Source organism: Leucoraja erinacea, chromosome 9 (assembly GCF_028641065.1).
Source record: "Leucoraja erinacea ecotype New England chromosome 9, Leri_hhj_1, whole genome shotgun sequence".
NCBI lineage: Eukaryota > Metazoa > Chordata > Chondrichthyes > Rajiformes > Rajidae > Leucoraja > Leucoraja erinaceus.
Genome location: NC_073385.1, coordinates 30,990,094 through 31,007,397, shown reverse-complemented (window position 1 = coordinate 31,007,397; position 17,304 = coordinate 30,990,094). Strand labels below are relative to the sequence as shown.

Sequence of the window (17,304 nt, the reverse complement as noted above, 5' to 3'; positions counted from 1 at the left end):
AAATAGGAAAAAGAGAATAAGACATAAAGAAAAGAAGTAAGGAGATCTTTGTTTATAATCTTGACCATCCCTCGTCCAGTCCTGAAACAGTTAGCTTTTACAATTGTGTTGCACCATATGATTCCAAAAAGACGACAAATGGAGACCAACTCGTTATGAATTGGTCTGATTTATCCATTAGGAGGAATCGCATTTCCTCAAGATGTGCGGTGTCCAACATACTTGCAATCCACATTTTAAACGTTGGCATTGATGTAATTTTCCAAAATTTAATAATAATTTTTTTGCTATTATTAAACCATAATTAAAAAATAAATTTTGAGATGTGTTCAATTTATTCCCATCTTCCATTACTCCAAATATAATCATTTCAGTATTAGGTTCCATTCTTATCTTAAATAATTTTGTATATATTTCAAAAATATCACTCTAAAATCTATAAAGTTTTATGCAGGAAACAAAAGAGTGTGTTATAGTTGCATTTTGGGATAAACATTTATCACAAATGGGGGATATATTTGGATAAAATTTGTTCAATCTTGTTTTTGAATAATGTAATCTATGTAAATTTTTTAATTGAATTAGATTATGTCTTGCATTAATCGAACATTTGTGAATATATATCAAGTACTTTTCCCATGTAACCTTCGTAATTTTTATCATTAGTTCCCGTTCCCACTCTTCTCTAAGTACAACCAGTCCTTGTTCCAAACGTACACTGGCACCATCCTCTAACTCTTCACTACATCGAAGACTGCATCACAGCTACCTCCTGCACTGGTGCAGAATGCATTGATTTCATTAACTTTACTAATAACTTCTTCTCTTCCCTTAAGTTCACTTGGGCTATCTGTGACACCTCTCTCCCCTTTCTTGATCTCTGGCTCCATCATAGGGGGGATAGACTATCGACTGACATCTACTACATACCTACTGACTCCCATAGTTACCAGGACAATAGTTCTTCCCACCACACCTCTTGCCAAGTCCTTATCCCCTACTTTTAATTTCTCTGTCTCTACTGCATCTGCTCCCAAGATGAGGCTTTCCATTCTAGGACATCCGAAATGTCCTCTTTCTTTAGTAAATTTGGTTTCATCCTGCTGCCATAGATTGCAGGGCTGCCAACTCTCACGCTTTGAGCGTGAGACTCACGCCCGCAAGCAAACTCTCACGCTGATCAGAAATTTCTCATGCTCAGTGGTGAGAAATTTTGTGATCAACGAAAATTTAAAAAATCGGATAAACTGCATGGTCCGCGGGTGTTGGAGAGCAGGGGCTGCGGGAGGGATGGGAGCAGAACCAGCAGCGGGAACAGATGCGGGGTGCCGGGACTGGCGAGTGTTTGTGGCGCTGTCGAATGTTTGTGGGGCTGACGCTGCAGCTCTGGCCCTGGAGCACTCCGGACGGTGCGAGTGTCCCGGGCCGCGGAGGGGTCGGAAACGTAGGAAGCATTGTGCCGCTGCCGCGAGAGTCTCTGTGCCGAAGGGACACTCTCAAAGGGAGGTAAGAGAGAGAGGGGGGGGGGAGACAGTGGGGGAGAGAGAGGGGGGGGAGGGGGAGGGGGGGGAATGGAGAGGGGGGGAGAGAATGGAGAGAGAGAGGGGGGGGAGAGAGAGTGAGGTAGGGTGAGAGGGAAGAAAAGGGGGAGAGGGGGGTGGAGAGGGTAGGAGAGAACGGGGAGAGAGAGGGGGAAGAGAGAGGGGTGGAGAGGGGGAGGGAGAGAGAGTTAGGGGAAAGAGATTGAAAGGGAGAGAGAGAGAGGGGAGAGGGGACGAGAGGGGGAGAGTGAGGTGGGAGGGAGAGAGGGGGGAGAGAAAGGTGAGAGGGGAGGGGGGAGAGAGAGGGATGAGAGTGAGGTGGCGGGGAGAGAAAGAGGGGAGAGAGAGAGAGAGAGAGAAAAAGGGGGAGAGGGGGATAGAGAGGCAGGGCTGCCGACTCCCACACATTAAGCGTGAGAATCACGCATTTCACCAAATTCTCACGCTGATCACAAATTTCTCTCGCTCTGTTGTGAGAAATTCTGTGATCAAAGAAAATTTCAAAACTCATATCAACTGCATGTGCCGCGGGTATTGGAAGCTGCAGCAGCGGCGGGGACAGATGTGGACGGGGAGTGGGGCTGGCTAGTGTTTGCCGGGCTGGCGAGTCACTCACCGCAGCTCCGGCCATGGAGCAGCCTCAGTGCAAGAGTCCCAGGCCGTCGGAGGCGTCGAAGCATTGCGCCGCTGCCGTGAGAGTCTCTGTGCCGAAGTCGCCCAGGTGACCGGCATGGATCAGGCTGCGGCTCAGTGCATCCTGGAGGACAACCAGTAGCTGCTGGAAGTAGGTACCAAGCACTGGGTAGATACGGTGGAAGATAGTGGACTTCAAATGGGGGTGGTTAGTGAAAGCATCCTGCTTGCCTCCTAGATTTTCACTTACTGTAACTGCAGGAAAAATGTTCCCGATATTGGGGGCATTCAGAACCATGGGTCACAGTTTAAGAATAAAGGGGGGGGCCAGTTAGGATTGAGATGAGAACAAAGTTTCTTCATGCAGAGAGTTGTAAATCGCTGTGTAATTCTCTGCCACGGAAGGCAGTGCAGGCATCACTGGATGTTTTCAAGAGAGAGTTACATTTAGTTCTTGGGGCTAACGACATCAAGGGATATGGGGGAAAAAACAGGAAAGAGGTACTGATTTTAGATGAATAGCCATGATCTTATGGAATGGCAGTGCTGGCTCGAAGGGCCGATGGCCTATTCCTGCACATATTTTGTATGTTTCTATGCTTGAGTATATGGCAATAAAACTCAATCACTTGAGTTTGAAGCATTCATGCATGGTGGAGGTATAATGTAGTCATAGAGTGATACAGTGTGAAAACAGGCCCTTCGGTGCAACTTGCCCACACCCGCCAACATGTCCCAGCTACACCACCTGCTTTTGGTCCATACCTCCAAACCTGTCCTATCCATGTATCAGTCTAACTTTTTCTTAAATGTTGGGATGGTCCCTGCCTCAACTACCTCATCTGGCAGCTTGTCCCATACACCCATCACCCTTTGTGTGGATAAAGTTACCCCTTAAAATTACCTCTTAAAAATACTTCATACAAAAAACATTGAAATCCTACTTCTACAGTGCACTAAACCCTGGGAGGGGGGACACCCTTCTTCCACACCCTCTCCCCACTCGGTTGCTCCACTCCCTCACCGGGTACCCCCAAGGCCAATGGTCAGTGATCGCACAGCCTCTCCCCTTTCAAAAACGCTTCAATCCAATTTAAAGCATATATATTGCATTCAAGTGCAAGTTAAAAGACTCGCTACAGTATGCACCATATTGCACAATTTCAAGCTGAAAAATGCAAATGTTCCGTACCAATGGGAGGGGGACACCCTCCTCTTCCCCCCCCCGTCGTTATGCTCCCTCGGGCTTGGTCTCTCACAATTTCTTGCTCCCAACTCTCACCCAATGTTGCCAGTCCTGTAGATTGATCCATTACCTGAATCTGCTCTGTGTCCTGTAGTTCTGCTCTCCCTCCCCTGAGATGGAACAGGATAGAGTACTCCTGGTCCTCGCCTTCCCCCTCCACCCCCACCTGCCTCCGTATCCAATATATCATCCTCCGCCATTTCTGTCACCTCCAATGTGATCCCACGGCTAGGTGGGACCCCAGCAGTCCTTCCAGATGAGATAGATATTCATGTGCACCTCCTCTATCCTCATCTACTGCATCTGGTGTGCCTGATGTGGCCTTCTATACATGGGTGAGAACACGTGTAGACTCGGCAACCGTTTCGCCAAACACTTGCGCTCATTCCGCCATGGCCTACTGGATCTCCTGGTTGCTAACCAGTTTAACTCCTCTTCACATTCCCATACTGACCTTTCTGTCCTGCGTATAGCCTCCTCCATTGCCAAAGTGAGGCCACACACAAACTGGAAGAACAGCACCTCGTATTCCACTTGGGTATCTAACAAACCAACAGTACGAACATTTGAATTCTCCAATGTCAGGTAACTACAAAACTCATGCCCCCCCCTCCCCCACATTCCTCCCCCTCCCCTTCCACGTGTATCCCTTCCTCTACTTCACAATTTACAATGCTTCAATCCTCTTGTATCACACCTTCTGTCTTTTTTCATTTTTTACTTTGTCCGACCATCTGCCTCTCAGTAACCCCCCTCACCTTTATCAACCTATTATCTGCCAGGCTTTAGCCTACCCCTCGTCTCTCCCAGCTTTCTTGTCACCTTCTCCCACCCCCCCCCCCCCCCCCCCCCACCTCACAATCGGTCTCAAGGCAAGGCAAGTTTATTTGTATAGTACCATTCGTGCAAACAGTAATTCAAGGTGCTTTCCAGGAAAGAAAAAATAAAATAGTCAATAATTAAAAATTGCAAAATAAGCAATACGACAAATGTATGAATAATAAAACAACGTCAATGAAACAATAAAACAATTTTAAAAAGCACATAAAAGGGTTAAAATTAGACGGTTAAGATTACCTGCATGTCGGGTTATGGACAAGCTATAGTAAACAACAGTGTTTTTAGGCCTGATTTAAATGCCTCAAGAAGGGGCCTGACCTGAAACGTCAGCTATCCATATGCTGCATAGATGCTGCCTGACCTGCTGAGTTACTCCAGTAGTTTGTCTTTTTTTGTAAAAAACACCATCTGCAGTTCCTTTTTTTTTGTTAAATCTTCAGAGCATGTTGCTGCTAATCGGCCTCCATCTGCACTGCAATTCTGTATAAACATAAAATAACTAAAAATGTTTTGCATAATGATTGAAATAAAATCATTACATTTGCATAAAAACAAAACAATGTTATGCAGGAATAAATTTTTACATGTAGCACAGCCTGGCTACAACATAATCTAAAGTAATTTAATTCTAAATGTCAAATTCAGAATGCATTTGAACTCAGCGCAACAAAATCAAATTTACGTTTTTGAAAAAAATTATGAAATTGCTTTGGAAACTTAGAAACCTTTGTCAGTTGCATGAGAATTTCAGACGCATAAACACCAGAAATTTGAATTTCTTATTCAATATCAATTAATTCAGTTGGTTGATTGTAAAATAATGTTTGGTTCCTAAACCTACTTGCTCTTTTAAAGTCATGGATGAACTATCCCTATTGTTTTTGTCAAATCTGTATAATTGGAAAGTGGTGACTATCCTTGCCTTATACGCGGGATGCGGGAACTTTTAATTAAGGACAAGCAGTATCTGATGATTCCAGTTTTTATGACATGGAAGGAGGCCATTGGCCCACCAAGGGAATGTTGGCTCTTAGAATAATCTCGTCCATCCTATTGTCCCATTATTTCCCAGAAACCTATTTTCTTTTACGTGTCTATTAACTCCATCCTGAATCTCCTAATAACCACTTTCTTAAAGGGGAGTTTACAACCATTCTATCCACCAATCTGCACGGTGGAGAGTGAATAAAACAGTGCAGCACAGGAATGGGCCCTTTAGCCCATGATTTGTACTGACCATGACTGCAAATTAAACTAATCCCATCTTCCTGCACCAAATCTATATTACACTATTCCCTGCCTGATCCTCTGCCTGTCTGGGTGCCTCTTAAACATTGGTATGGTTTCTGCTTCAGCCACCTTCTTTGACAGCATGTTCCAGGCACGTCCAGCCCAGATGACGTACCCTGTAAAGGCCTGTGCTGACCAATTTATGGAGGATTCAAGGACTTCAACTACTGCGGTCTGAGTTTCAACCCAAACCCCCGGCATCTGTTGCACAAATACGCAAGAAGAGCACAGTGACCTGCCTCTGTGAATTTCATCCAGTTGCATTTGCCTCCACTGTAATGAAGTGTTTCGAGAGGTGTGATATGAATCGATCCCTGTCTTAGAAATTACCTAGATTTGCTTTAATTTGACTATTCCACAACAGGTTAACAGAAGAAGCCAGTTCACCGTCTCTCCACTCTGCTCTCGACTATCTGGATAACAGAAACACAAGCGTCAGGCTGCAGTTCATTGCTGTTTCTCGCTTGAGCACCTCGTCTCTCCCCTTTCTCGATCAAAGACTGCACCGATGCAGAACTTGTTGATTTCATTAAATTTACCACTAACTCCTACCCTTCCTTTAAATTCACTCGGACTATCTCTGATGCCTCTCTCCCCTTTCTTGATCTCACCGTCTCCATCATTGGAGATAGACTATCAACTGACACCTATTGTAAATCTACTGTTATATGGCCAACACTTATTCCCACCCTGCCTCAAGCAAATGCAACAATAAAAAATACATTAAATTATTAACTGTAATACTAGTGCAAAAACGAAAATCCTCTTGTGCAACCAAAGAAAGAGAAGTTCATAGTTGCTGAGATTAGTGTATAGTGTTCAAGAGCCTGATGGTTGTTGGGAAAAAGCTATACTTCAATCTGGTGGTCATGGTTTTAAGGCTCGTGTACCGTCTTCCTGAAGATGTGAACAAAATGACAGCGTGGCCGATGTGGGTCTGTGACGATATTGATTGTCTTTTTGAGGCAGCGGCCCCTATGGATCCCTTTGATTGAGGTCAGTACCTTTGATGGACCAGGCAGTGTGTACCACTCTCTGTAATTTCCTTCCTTCTCGGGCGTTGGAATTGATGAACAAGGCTGTGATGCAACCATACCCTCTACTATATACTTGTAGACATTCAACAGAGTATTTGTCGACATATCAAATCTTCTCAATCTTCTAAGAAAGTCCTTACTGAATGGCACTGTGGCAGCTAGGTTAAAGTTGTGTTGCATCTGAAAATATTGGTGTAAATTCAATTAATAATTGCATTCTATAAATATTTTAGAAATAATATTGGTTTATTTTTGTTTCAGATTCCTTTAGATAGATCTCATCAGGACGATTTCTCAACTTAAGCATATTCGGTAATGATGAGATCAACAGAATTTTACACTGTCCTGCTTACCTTGGTCATCCTGATTCGCATGCCAGAGTTACAATGTTCCACTATTCGCCAACACCATAGAAGGAACATACCAATGTTGGTTTCTACTGAAAAGCTGGAAGATATTAAAAGCCACCATGAGGGCAGTGACACGGTGACAACTGCTACAGTGATAAGTGGAGAAATAGTGAGTCCCACTGCTCCTAGTAGTAGTTCCAGCTCTTTAGAAACGCTTACTGCAAGATTAAATACCAGCATTGTTGATGTTGAAGAAACATTACAAACCAGTAAGAACAAAAATGAAAATGTAATCACCTTATCCAGCCTGGATACACTACTCACAACTACAACAATTGTGCCATTACAGAAACAATTGAATGTAACTGTGAAGGAGGAAAATGTTAACAAAACCCCACAGACAGAAAAAAACTTAACTCCAAACTCCACTTCCAAACATGCTGCTGATATCAGTGATGTTGACACAACAACAGGGGTCACACTGAATGAAACGGCCACTCTTGACAAAGGGAAAATTGGAGGAATGGAGAACAACGAACAAATGACTGAGCAGGTGACAATTTCAACTCTTTTGAGCTTGATCACCAAAACTGGAGATAGTGGAGAGGCAACAGGGACAACCTACTCCAGCAGTGAAACCTTCACAGCAAATAGTCATGACACTACAGCTTTGCCTCTTTCTGGTAAGACAATTGAAACTATAAGTACTTCAAAAAAAGACATCCCAGCGTTGACTTCGGAAATGTTAAATTTCACAGAATTTACAATTGCAAATGTAGAAAATTTGAGAAATGAAGAAGTAACACCAGCAACCATTGAACCGGCAGATGGTTCTTTCAGTTGGAAAGACAACAGTCCAAGTGCTGGCAGAGCAATGAGTGAAATCATGGCAACTACGGGGAGTGCAATAACAGACAGCAAGGCTCCAAACACCTTTCAGGTGACTACCACATCTGGAGTTACAACAGCAATCAAGGAGGATGCCATCACAGAGATGGTCCCGTCAATTTCTACAGAAACTGCACAGACAATGCTCGTAACCAGTACAGTAGCTATAATTGGAACTACCAACCAAATACATAAAGGATGGAGTGAAAGATTGGCAATGACAAATGAGACACCAGCTGTCAAATCTGCTTTGTCTACAACTCCTCCGTCTGAGAAACAAGTTTTGGAAGGTACAAGCGTATATATATAATTATGAATTTAATAATGATTTACAAGCATAAAATAAGTTAATTTATGAAGGGTTTGGAGAAGGTATAGGACAAATTTACTCTTTTTTTTGTATATACATATAACAGTTCATGCAACACTATTTGATCTATTTAGAGGTGGCCGTATGCTGCACCAGTGCACACTTTCACAGAAAACCCACTGGATTTATTCAAAGAATTCATGGGTGAGAGTTATGCGAGTAGACTGATGATGCTGGATTCTCTCCTTGGAATGGAAGAGGTTGTTTAGAGATACAACGTGGAAATGGGCCCTTCAGCAGCGATCACCCCGCACACTTTGTAGGGTAATTGGCCTTGTGTGTAGGGGAGTTGATGAGAGAGTGGTATAACGTAGAACTAGTGTGTGACTAGGTGATCGATGGTTGGCGTGGGCATGATTGGGACGAAGGTCCTGATTCCATGCTATATATTTCTAAACTAAATAAAAACTAAACCTTCCACGTTGCTTGAGCTGTTTATTGCCAGCAAGTAGAATGTTTGCCTGTCAATCTTGCAGTGTTAGATTCTGAATAATTTAGTGCTGTTATCAAGCATCCATGTAATTGAGTGACAGACAAGGGGAAACAAATAGCATGCCCAGCTACAAACGCCCAAAACGCTTCTCCTGGGTGAGTATTTAGTTTAGATACGCAAGGGGCTGCAGATGCTGGAATCTCACTTGGAAAACAAAGTGCTGGAACAACTCAGTAGGTCAAATAGCAGTTCTGGAGGGCATGAATAGGAGACGTTTCAGGTCGGGACCCTTTTTCACATTACTTTGTTTATTCGAGGCAATGTAGGTACCCTTTTCTTATACATTTGCTTGTATTTCCTCAAATAATATGTATTTGGGTTGTTTTAGGGGTATTAATGTAGTCCCAGGTGCAACTGATGGGGAAATTACACCACGGTGGGAAGATGACGCATGCCAGGAAGCAGCCGGCCGAATTTCCTACGTGATGAAATGAAATGATCATTATTGCTGGGGAAAGTCAATTTTCAAATTGCACGCCGATATTGTGTAACTGAATTTCTAAGCACCGACACACTGCCTTTTACTGCGGTTCGGATGCATGTTTCCTCAATCCCACCAGTGTTACATGATTTGTTTATTTGTGTATCCCTCAATCAAGTAGAAAATTGCAGTACCTAATTTATTTTCTTGTTCATTTTAGCATCACTCTGAGTAATTGTGAAATATCTTTCATGAAGTGTGTTCTGATCTGTCCATGTTTTAAAAACAAATTATCTGTGATGCTTGAGAATGAAACGCTGTTTAATTTGTGTAATGTCTGCTTCTAGACTGCACACTTTGGGACGGGCTGCAATATTCTCTGATTTGCAGTGGAGTTTTAAGAAATGACTAAATTGAGTCTATGTTCCGAAAAGCATCTTAGGGCCAGGGTCTGATGAAAGATCCTGACCTGGAATGTTGTCTGTCCATTCCCTCCACAGATGGTGCCTGACCCACTGAAATCTTTCTGCTGTTTTTTTTTTGTGTTGCTTGGAATGGAATGTTGCAGTCAAGTTCCATCTATCTATATCTATATATGTTACGAAAACTCTCATCCTGTTTGTTATTATGTTTGTGATTATGTCTATCTGTCTGTGAGTGTGATCCTGAAATTACACCCAAACGGTACATGATGGCACTACAAATTTTAGCCCACCTTACTCACCATTGTCCTGTGGTGTGGCGTATCAAGTTTTGTTCAGATTGATGGTACATTTTACAAGTTATTCACATTTAAACTTTACAAAAACCACTGACAGAAATCTCTGCACTGGCAGTCAGCAGCGTATGATGTCACAATGGGATCTCATTTACATAAACTGCCAGCAGCAGTGTTCCACCCCACAATTACATCACAATGGGATCTCATTTACATAAAACTAAACTCAGTTTTCAAAAACGCAGCAGCGTTCCACATCACAATGGGATCTCATCTCTATAACTTAAAAACTCTCATCCTGTATGTGTGTGTGTTTATGTATATATGTGTGTGTTTTTATATTTTCGCAAAAACACTACGCGGTAACAATAACATTTTTACATATTCCGACTCGCATTTTTTCCCACTAAGCAGTGAGCAGCTTCACTTAAGATTTTAATGCTTTATTTCACGACTTACTGCTGATGGCACGATGGCTCGGGTCAGTGCCTGTTTCACACACAGAATATTCCACATGCTTCCAGTGACGTCGGGGAGGGCTGCGTTTCCAGAACATTCCTCAAACGCTTCACCACCTACCCAACGGTCGACCTGCTTCATTCTCACTGCTTGATGCATTCCTTGATGCTTCATTCTAACTTTGCCATCTGTAAAGATATGATGTCACAATGAGGTGGGCGGGAACCATGGCTCAGGTCGGCGCCCCTTTCACACACGCCCGCACGTGGCTTCACTCGGTACCACGCCCGTCCGCGGCCTCACTCATGATCCTCGGGTCCATGCCCGCCCGCGGCATCCTTTGAGTCCACGCCGGCCTGCGGCCTCGCACGGGGACCTCGGTTCCACGTCTGTCCGGTAGCAAGAGGGATGGCGAGGCGCACCAGGGGAGGGTTGCCATGACTCGCATCACAACGGGGATATCTGGCGTCACAATGGGAACCTGTCAGCTGCGCCTGAGCAGTTCGGGGCTATGGGTGAGTGGTGGAATATTGCATTTGGGGACCTGCCCTCCCGTGTGACAGGGACCCAATGGCTCCCACTTGGCCTAGTATGTTATAATATTCTGTGCGTTTTGATATATACATTTTATGTTGAACAACTTTCTTTTATCATAACAGCAAACACAAACTCGACAAAAGAAATGCCACCTATTATTCCGACAGAAGTGGTGCAGCATGCTATTGCATCTGGTACAAAGATAACCAAGACAGCTACAGATGGAACTACTGCACTGCAAACCATATCAAGGAAAACTAAGAAAACCTCTGCAGCAGCTTCGGTTCCCACCGACATAACATTGCTGCATATCTTAACAACACCTGGACCATCTATGGAAGCTACTGTGCCACCATCAAGCTCGGGAGAGAAACTCGAGTCAGAAGGTACACAGATTTCCTTGATGCAGTATATGTAGCAGCAGGAGAGGGAAGAATAGTTTAAAATGTTGCAAACATGATGTGGTGTTCAATCAGAAAATATACAGAAGATTTTGCTCCGTTTAATAAAATATTGAGCAAAACCTAATTGTGGAACAGCAATTGGAACAACTGTTGTGGATCAACAGTTGGAACAATTGTACCGTTTTGTTCAACAAAGCAGCACTGCAGAGCAAGAATTTTATTGAGTGGTGTATTGGTTTCTCAAGTGAACTATTCACTGCACTGTGCTTGCATGACTTAATTTATTGCCCCCAAACCTAAGGCACTATGGTACTTTTATACAGTAAAACTGTATAATTTTTGTTATTACTTGATCTTCAGCTGTAATGTACCTACTTATATGTTGACGATTTTAATTCAAAATGACTATAATTCATTAGTGATTATTTTGTTGTTATATTGTATTCTGTCATGCTAACTTGTGTTACGATTTTTAAACGTGCCATTTTGTATTTATAGCCGAGGCTAGCGCAACTGCACTACCGAGACAGAAATCAACAGATCTAATCACAAAAAATGTATCTGCCGCCACAGCTCGATTAAGCACTGAATCCAGTCATGCAACTTTGCAAACATCTGCCACAAAAACAATGGGGGTAACGAAAGCTGCACCTTCAATTTCGGTACCTGTATTGAGAGACAACATGTTGTCAACATTGGGAGTAACCACGTCACCATCCATAAGGCAGTCGGAGCCGCCGACATACATGTTGGACACCACAGAGTCCGAAGGTATGACCCCATCTTTGTCAATTGGTGGGTTTAATTTTAGTATCTGTGCAAATTATAAATTCACTTTTCCTTTCCACTTTCTTGTGACTATCTTTCGCATTCTACGATTGTCACTCATTGTATTTTGTTCATAATTAATTCTCTCTACAGCCTGGCTCTGCGACCTGAACCCAAGCGAATTTATAGTAGACAAAAAAATGCTGGAGAAACTCAGCGGGTGAGGCAGCATCTATGAAGAGAAGGAATAGGCGAAGTTTCGGGTCGAGACCCTTCTTCAGACTGATGTTGGGGGGTGGGCGGGAATAAGAAAGGAAGAGGTGGAGACAGCAGACTTTGTGGAAGACTTGGGAAGGGGGTGGGGAAGGAGGGAGAAAGCCAGAGCTATCTAAAATTCGAGGTCAATGTTCATACTGCTGGGGTTTAAATTACCCAAGCGAAATATGAGGTGCTGTTCCTGCAATTTGCGCTGGGCTTCAGTCTGGCAATGGAGGAGGCCCGGGACAGAAAGGTCAGAATGGGAGGGGGAGTTGAAGTGCTGAGCAACCAGGAGATCAGGTTAGTTAGTACGAACTGAGCGGAGGTGTTGGGCGAAGTGATCGCCAAGCCTGCGCTTGGTCTCGCCGATGTAGAGAAGTTGACACCTGGAACAGCGGATGCAGTAGATGAGGTTGGAGGAGGTGCAGGTGAACCTCTGCCTCACCTGGAAAGACTGATTGGGTCCTTGGATGGAGTCGAGGAGGGAGGTAAAGCGACAATTGTAACATTTCCTGTGGTTGCAAGGGAAAGTGCTTAGAGAGGGGGTGGGTTGGGTTGGGAGGGACGAGTTGACCAGGGATTTACAGAGGGAATGGTCTCTGCGGAAAGCAGAAAGGGGAGGAGATGGGAAGATGCGGCCAGTGGAGGGATCCCATTGGAGGTGGCGATTATATGTTGTATGCAACGGCTGATGGGGTGGAAGGCGAGGACAAGGGGTCTCTGTCCTTGTTACGAGCGGGGGGATGAGGAGTAAGAGTGGAGCTGCAGGATATAGAGGAGACCCTGTTGAGAGCCTCATCTATAGTTGAAGAGGGGAACCCCAGTTCCCTAAAGAATGAGGACATCTCCGGTGCCCTGGTATCGTCTGCTTCAAAAGATTTTATAACCTTTTGTAATTAAATCATTAATTTTGTATGCTTTTAATAATTTGTCATATTTTTCTCGTCAAGTCAAACCCTCTTCTCCATTGTTATCAGCTGCCTATACTTTGTAGTTCTCTTACAACCTCCTCTTACTCGCCCTACTGCTATTTCTGTTCTTGTGTATCCTACTATCTTTACAATGACTCCATAGATTCAGTGAGTAGTAGGCCCCAATCATTGTTGTTGTTAACCAGGGCTGCAAAATTGCTGAGATACGAGTTCCTGACAGGGAACCAGTTGAAGTTTAGTGAGAGATAACGCAGGGATCATTCTGTTTATAGCATTGCAAGTTGTTTTTGAAATCTTAGAAATTGGGGGGAGAGGAGGTTGATGAGGTGGTAAAGCCAGATTAAGAAAGAACAGGAGTAGAACATTTGTTCTTTTAAGTGTGCCCCAGCACTAAACATGGTATTTTATCTCTATAGCATTTTCCTGCCCTGCCTACATATCCCTTGACTTCATCACGATGCAGGGATACATTAATCACTGCTTTGAATGTAAGCAATGACTGAGCTTCCACAGCATCTGACTGCAGAATTCTTAAGATTCAATGCTCTCTTAATGCAATTTTATCTCCACATCTCTGTCCCATAATTCCTTGTTTTGCCACTGCCTATTGCTTATTTTGGGACGAAGATCTTGAAATAATTTGCAACTGTTTTAAAAAAAAAAAAAAAAAAATGCTGTGATGAAGTACAGAACTGCAATTACAAAGAAGATAGACAAAGTTCTAGAGCGGTGTCACAAAACCGATTCCAATGAGATCCAACTGTGTTGATCAGGGTCAGATTGAGCCAACCTAGTATAATGAATGAATGATTATCATTTATTGAGTATGTGCTTGGTATGTCTAGGGCAGGGCCCTTTGTACTCTGGTGAATCAGAAGAGGGATTAGCTGGATCGGAGCTCCGTTTGGATTAGCCTGAGCCAGGCATTAATGTGAGGAGTAAACATATAAAACAGGTGCAGGAGTAGGCCATTCGGCCCTTTGATCCAGCACCGCCATTCAATATGATCATGGCTGATCATTCAAAATCAGTACTCCGTTCCTGCTTTCTCCCCAAATCCCTTGATTCCGTTAGCCCAAAGTGCTATATCTAACTCTCTCTTGAAAACATCCAGTGAATTGACCTTCACTGCCTTCTGTGGCAGAGAATTTCACAGATATCCACAGTAGACACAACAGATGCTGGAATCTGGAGCAGAACACTAAGTGCTGGAGGAACTCGACGGGTGAGGCAGCATCTGTGGAGGAAATGAACAGATGATGTTTTGGGCCTGGACATTTCTTCAGATTGATTGTACTAGAGGGGAGAAAACTGGAAATGAGAGGTGTGAGCAGGACAAAGCTTGGCCAGCCCTTTGGGCGCATTGTGATGGGAGGACTGTTGAGTATATTTTGGTTATTTGTGACAGCATCCCATAGCCTTAGCCCTCTCCCCATGCAGTTTAGTAGAACACCTTGTTAGGGGTGTAAAAGTGGGAGGGAGGGTAGACACAAAATACTGGACTACCTCAGCGGGACAGGCAGCATCTCTGGAGAGAAGGAATGGGTGACGTTTCGGGTCGAGACCTTTCTTCACAGGAGAGGTTGGGTTGGAAGATGTGGAAAAAGTGACAAAGAATACAAAGGGGAGTATCCCAAATAAGTCAGAGAGGAAGAGTGAAATGTCTACGAAAGCCAGAAGGCCTGCTCCTGCAGTGTTGGGAATATTGGTGGAGGGAAGTGGCCCACGACACCCAAATCCTGTGGCATACTGCTGTTCTCGGGAGAGAGAGGAGGAGCATAAAGATAAAATGAGGAGGGACTCTGCATCAATCCCTTTGGAAGCACTGGGGTAGGAGTCAGTGTACAAAGGCACAGGGAGCGGCTCGGTGTCGAGTGAGAAGCATTGAAATAGACCGGTGGCTGGGGGGGGGGGGGGGGTGGGTGGGACAGTCCTTCTCCTGGATGAACTTCATGACCTCCTCTGGGGGGAGACAGAAATTTTGCCTTCTCCAACCTGTTCCAGCTTGGAGGAAGGGGTAGGCGGGGCACCAGGAGAAGCTGGCCGTTTTCCAGGCGGCGTTGTCTGGGGCGTTATTCTCCTTACTTGAATTTTGGAATTCAACCGGCATTGGGTTAGCGGTCCGCAAGCTACCCAAGTGGAATATTAGGTGCTCCAGGTATTTTCTCCAGTTTGTTCTGCATGGCCATGCCGCATGGCTGGGGTCTGCCCAGACAAAACATGGTATTTTATCTCTAGTATGCGTTTTTCACAGACTCTGGCATTGATGGAGGCCAATGTGAGGGGAATTATGGCAAAAATATTGTCAAAAAGATTCTCGGACCTTAAGCTCTGCAGAGAATCAGATTGGCTGAGGTCAGGTCGGGTTTCGATTTCAATTTTCTCCACACACCATTTTATATGAAGACTGACTGCCTGTTTATGATGAAATGAAATTATACAAAGAAAGACAAAGTTTGAGGCAGTTGTATAAAACCGATCCAATGAACAGTTGATAGGGGATTGAGAATAGTATAATGAATGAATGTCATTTATTGAGTATCTCTGGATGCTAGGGCAGAAGGTTAGAGGGGGGGACGGAGCTCAGTTTGGATAGCCTGAGGTCTAATGTGAGGAGTAAATGATGAGGAGTAGGATAGACACCGCCAGTTCAATATGAATGGACATCAGCTTTTCCCTTTGAGAATAGGGAAGACTTCTTGAAAATACAGTGAAGACCTTCACTGCCTTCTGTGGCAGACATTTGACAGATTCAGTAGACACAACAGATGCTGGAATCTGGACAGAACACTAGTTTACGGGGTGAGGGGTAATATGAGGGGGACCTTTACTTCTTTAGAGGGGAGAAAACTGGCAGAGAGGTGTGAGCAGGACAAAGCTTAGCGGTGTAAGTGGGGAGGGTAGACACAAAAATGACTACTCAGCGGGACAGGCAGTGGAAGTTTCGGGTGGAGGAGAGGTTCATGTGGAAAAAGTGACAAAGTACAAAAGGGTGTCATTTAAAAAAATAAATTGGAATAGGCATATGAGGGACTCTGATTTGGAAGAGTGTACAAAGGAATGGAAAGAAGAGGTGGGGGTTGGGGGACATGATGGGGGGGGAAGTGCAGGACAGGGGTGGGGCGGACTAATGTTGGGTTGGCTACCCAAGTGGAAATTAGGTGCTCCAGGTATTTGTTTCATGGGCACGGACAATGTAGGGGAATGATGGCAAAAATATTGTCAAAAAGATTCTCGGACCTTAAGCTCTGCAGAGAATCAGATTGGCTGAGGTCAGGTCGGGTTTCGATTTCAATTTACACCATTGTATATGAATGACTGCCTTTTATAAATGAAATTATGAAATAGTTGAGGCAGTTTATTAACATTTAAAGGACACAGACAGGGTAAATAGAAAGGAAAGGGTTTGCGGACTATGGGCCAAATGCCGACAAATGGGATTACCTTAGATGGAGCATCTTGTTCGGAATGGACGAGTTGGGCAAATGGGCCAGTTTCAGTGCTGCATAGCTCGATAAGTTCAAATATATAAGGCAATCCTGCTAAAGTGCCCAGGATGAAATTCAGAGTAATTGTGGAAACATGCTCAATTCTGTTTTCTTCTATTCTGCATTATTGAAATTTTGTTTTGTTCTTCCACATGGGCATCTTGGATATTATTTCACCCCAACTTCATGTTATTTATGCTGTTTCATTACAACCTGTCCTATCTATTCATTTAATTTTAATTCTGTTTGCATTATCTTATTTTTACTGCCATTGACATTCTAATTTTTTTTCATTTTACCCTGTCTTAATGTCCAGGTTTTAATATGTCCACAGAAAGGTCCCCTTTATGTACCACATCGCCTTTCTATTCCTGTCCATTCTTCTAGCTTTAGATGAAAATAGTTTTTCCATTATGTTTAATATTTTTGCATTGACACATTAATTTACAAATTCTGAAGAAGGGTCCCACCAGAACGTTGCTAAGCATTTCCCCAGAGATGCTGCCTAATCCACTGAGCTACTCTAGCATTTGGTGCTCTATGCAGGATTCCAGCATCTGTAGTTTCTTGTGTATCCTAAAACTTTTTCTTGGCCCCCTTTTACAATTCTACCTGTAATTGTCATCTGTTT

The 17,304-nt window shown here is 43.8% G+C and overlaps 1 protein-coding gene across 1 annotated transcript in view; it reads left to right on the top strand.

Moving 5' to 3' along the window:
* Positions 1–17,304, top strand: part of LOC129700200 (armadillo-like helical domain-containing protein 4) — a 94,611-nt gene that overhangs the window by 18,406 nt on the left and 58,901 nt on the right. Inside the window, exons 3-5 of the mRNA XM_055640483.1 lie at positions 6,849–8,115; positions 10,946–11,209; positions 11,726–11,998. Coding sequence (XP_055496458.1) covers positions 6,903–8,115; positions 10,946–11,209; positions 11,726–11,998 — 1,750 coding nt within the window. The 5' untranslated portion in view covers positions 6,849–6,902. The remainder of the gene's footprint in view (positions 1–6,848; positions 8,116–10,945; positions 11,210–11,725; positions 11,999–17,304) is intronic.